Source organism: Nicotiana sylvestris, chromosome 12, assembly GCF_000393655.2.
Source record: "Nicotiana sylvestris chromosome 12, ASM39365v2, whole genome shotgun sequence".
NCBI lineage: Eukaryota > Viridiplantae > Streptophyta > Magnoliopsida > Solanales > Solanaceae > Nicotiana > Nicotiana sylvestris.
In genome coordinates, this window is record NC_091068.1 from 135643030 (window position 1) to 135647099 (window position 4070).

Below are 4070 nucleotides of genomic sequence, written 5' to 3' on the forward strand. Positions count from 1 at the left end.
ACAAAAAATAGAGGTGTATGTGGACGACGTTATTATCAAATCCAAGAGGGCCGCGAATCACATAGCGGACTTGAAAAAGTTCTTTGACAGGTTAAAGATGTACAACTTGAAACTGAACCCCACAAAGTGTGCATTCGAGGTTCCTGTAGGAAAGTTACTGGGATTTATTGTTAGTTGTCGAGGGATCAAGCTGGACCCGTCTAAAGTTAAGGCTATTCAGGAGTTACTGCCGCCTAGGAGAAAAAAGAATGTGATGAGCTTCCTAGGACGTCTCAACTATATCAGTTGCTTCATAGCTCAGTCCACAGTCATATGTGAACCCATCTTCAAGATGCTGAGGAAAGATTCCGAAACAAGTTGGACCGAGGATTGTCAAAAAGCTTTTGACAAAATCAAGGAGTACCTGTCAACACCTCCAGTCTTGGTCCTGCCAGAGCCAGGACGACCTTTGCTAATCTATCTATCTGTATTGGATAGAGCCTTCAGATGTGCTCTGGGACAACATGACGAGACAGGTAGAAAAGAGCAAGACATATACTACATAAGTAAGAAATTCACACCTTATGAAGCACGAAACTCTCTGCTGGAATGCACCTGTTGTGCTTTGACCTGGACGACCCAAAAATTGAGGCATCACTTCTGTGCCTATACCACATACCTCATATCCAAGATGGAACCCTAAAGTACATATTTCAAAAACCCATGCCGACTGGGAAGTTAGACAAGTGTCATATACTGTTAAGTGAGTTCGATATCGTCTACATAACTGAAAAGGCGATCAAAGGACAATCATTGGCAGACCATCTTGCTAAAAATCCTGTGGGAGGAGAAATATGAACCCTTGAAACGTATTTCCCTAAAGAAAAGGTGTCATTCGTAGGAGAGAACATTACCGAAGCATACGACGGTTGTAGGATGTTCTTCGATGGAGCTGCAAATTTCAAAGGAGTGGGCATTGGAGCAGTTTTGTTATCAGAAACAGGTCAACATTATCTGGTATCTACTAAACTCAAATTTCCCTGCACCAACAATATGGCAGAGTATGAGGCCTGCATACTAGGGCTCAACATGGCAATCAACATGAATATTTAGGAGCTGCTGGTAATAGGTTATTTAGATTTGCTAGTGCACTATTAAAAGGAGAGTTGTCTGCAAAGAATTCCAAGATATTTCCATATCTGAACCATGTACAGGAATTGAGAAAGAGGTTCACGAAGATAGAGTTTTGGGATGTTCCTAGAATTCAGAATGAGTTTGCTGATGCCTTGGCTAAACTTGTCGTCTATGATATAGCATCAGAACAAGAATTTCATTGATCCCATCCCAGTATGAATTCATAATCAACTGGCGTATTGTGCCCACGTTGAAGAAGAAATAGATGGAAAACCTTGGTTCCATGACATCAAAGAGTATTTGGCAAAAGGAGAATATCCGGAGTATGCAAACCACACTCAGAAAAGGCACACTTCGGAGATTGTCCAATCACTTTTTCCACAGTGGAGGAAACATGTACAGAAGAACACCTGATTTGGGATTGTTAAGATGTGTCTACGCAATAGAGGCTTTTAAGCTACTTGAGGAAATACATGCTGGGACCTGTAGCCCGCATGTGAATTGTTTTGTCTTGGACAAGAAGATACTTAGAGCCGGTTACTTTTGGATGACTGTGGAGACATATTACATACGGTATGTCCGCAAATGTTACCAATGTCAAGTGCATGCCGATGTGATAAAAGTGCCGCCAAATGAGCCCAATGCCACAAGATCACCTTGGCCTTTCACCGCCTAGGGAATGGATGTCATTGGTCCTATAGAGCCCACTGCTTTAAATGGGCACAGGTTTATTCTGGTAGCCATTGATTACTTCACAAAATGGGTAGAGGCTGCATCTTACAAAGCTGTAACCAATAAAGTCGTCGTAGACTTTGTCAAAGATCGCATTGTTTGCCGATTCGGAGTTCTTGAATCTATTGTCACTGATAATACCGCCAATCTCAATAGTGATCTGAAGAAAGCCATGTGCGAAACTTTCAAAATCAAGCACAAGAATTCCACAACCTATAGACCTTAGATGAACGGAGTCGTAGAAGCCGCCAACGAAAACATCAAGAAGATATTAAGGAAGATGGTAGAAAACCACAAGCAATGGCACGAGAAACTACTCTTTTCTTTGTTGGGATTCTTCACTACAGCTTGCACATCAACCAGGGCAACACCCTACATGCTGGTTTATGGTACCAACGTTGTCATCCCAGCCGAGGTAGAGATCCATTCTTTAAGGATCATACAGGAAGCCGAACTTAGCGATGCAAAATGGATAAGGAGTCGCTATGAGCAATTGGCCCATATAGATGGAAAAATGATGAACACAGTATGCCACGGTCAATTTTATCATAACAGAATGTCCAGAGCTTTCAACAATAGGGTGAAACCAAGACAGTTTGCACCGGAGAACCGGTACTGAAGAAAATCTTCCCACATCAAGATGAAGCCAAATGGAAATTCTTTCCCAACTGGTAAGGTCCTTATATGGTTCACAGTGTGCTAACATGAGGAGCACTCATACTTGAAGAAATAGACGGAGAAGTCTAGCCAAAACCAATTAATTCAGATGTAGTCAAGAGATACTATGTTTAGACTACTTACATTTCTTCATCTAATGTAATTGAACTACGCTTGAACTGATTCCCGTTTAAGAGGGGATACGTAGGCAGCCCTGCGGGTTCGGTCATATCATAATAAAATTTAAATTTCCCCCAGAAGCAAAAACTGTGGAATAATTTTGAGACGGACTCTCAAAATTTCGGAGCAGGTCCAACCGACGCCAGCATATGCCAGACAGTTAGAAATTGGTTAAGAAACTGGGGCAAAATTTTTAGAAGGATTCGCAAAATTTCAAAAAAGGTTCAACAAGTTTCGTTACTCACAAGCAGCTAAAGGATCATCTAACAAACTAGGACAGAATTTTGAGGAGGACCCTTAAAATTCTAACACGAGAAAGTTGCGATGTCTCTAAAATGTGTTATAGTCACTGGTCCCTCCAAATATTATTTGATAATTTCACCATGTTTCTAAAAAATAACTCTATTTTTATCAATAATTGCGTATTTTTGAAACTATATTTCCGTAACAGCCAGGTGTTACCCAGGGAAACTCAGGCAAGGCCTCCAGGACGGAGCAAAGCAAAGACAGCAGACAAAGGCACGAACCAACCTCCCCTTTACAAAACTTACAATCTTTCTTTGAATGCATGCACATCTGACATAGATATAGCATTCGCAAATATATATACATGAAGCAAATCACTATCAAACGGGCCACCAGACACGGAATATATCCCCAGCTAAGAAATATTCTACTCTTATTTGCTACTCGTTCTTTGCATGGGACTAAGCCCTGGCTCGCATCTTACATGAGGCAAAGCCCTGACTCCATATTTGCATAATCATAATCTCTGCCTTCCATTTGCATGGGACTAAGCCTTGTCCCGCATCTTGCATGAGACTAAGCCCTACCTCCATATTTGCATAAGGCTAAGCACTGCCTTCCATTTGCATGGGACGAAGCCCTATCCCGCATATTGTATAAGGCTAAGCTCTGCCTCCACATTTGCATAAGGCTAATCTCTGACTTCCATTTGCACGGGACTAAGCCCTATCCCGCATCTTGCATAAGGCTAAGCCCTGCCTCCATATTTGCATAAGGCTAAGCACTGCCATCCATTTGCATGGGACTAAGCCCTATCCCGCATCTTGCATGTGGCTAAGCTCTACCTCCACATTTGAATAAGGCTAATCTCTGCCTTAATTTGCATGGGACTAAGCACTGTCCTGCATTTTGCATGAGACTAAGCTCTGTCTCCCTACCAGCATGAGGCTAAACTCTGCTTTCAATTTACATTCTTTCACCGAGACTAAGCGCTGTCTCTGCGGCACTATCTATTTTCTCCTCTTTCGGGCTAAGCTCTACCCTCAACCTCACAAGACTAAGCCTTGTCTTGTTAAACATCATATTATTACATTTCATGGGCTGAAATATCATCAATCTGTCCAAAGGAGTCATAGTCTAAA

The 4070-nt window shown here is 41.9% G+C and overlaps 1 protein-coding gene across 1 annotated transcript; it reads left to right on the forward strand.

Moving 5' to 3' along the window:
- Positions 1–2071: 2071 nt before the first annotated feature.
- On the forward strand, positions 2072–2464 carry LOC138883789 (uncharacterized). Its single transcript, XM_070164502.1, has one exon. It carries the CDS (start codon positions 2072–2074, stop codon positions 2462–2464), a length of 393 nt encoding a protein of 130 aa, XP_070020603.1.
- Positions 2465–4070: the final 1606 nt, after the last annotated feature.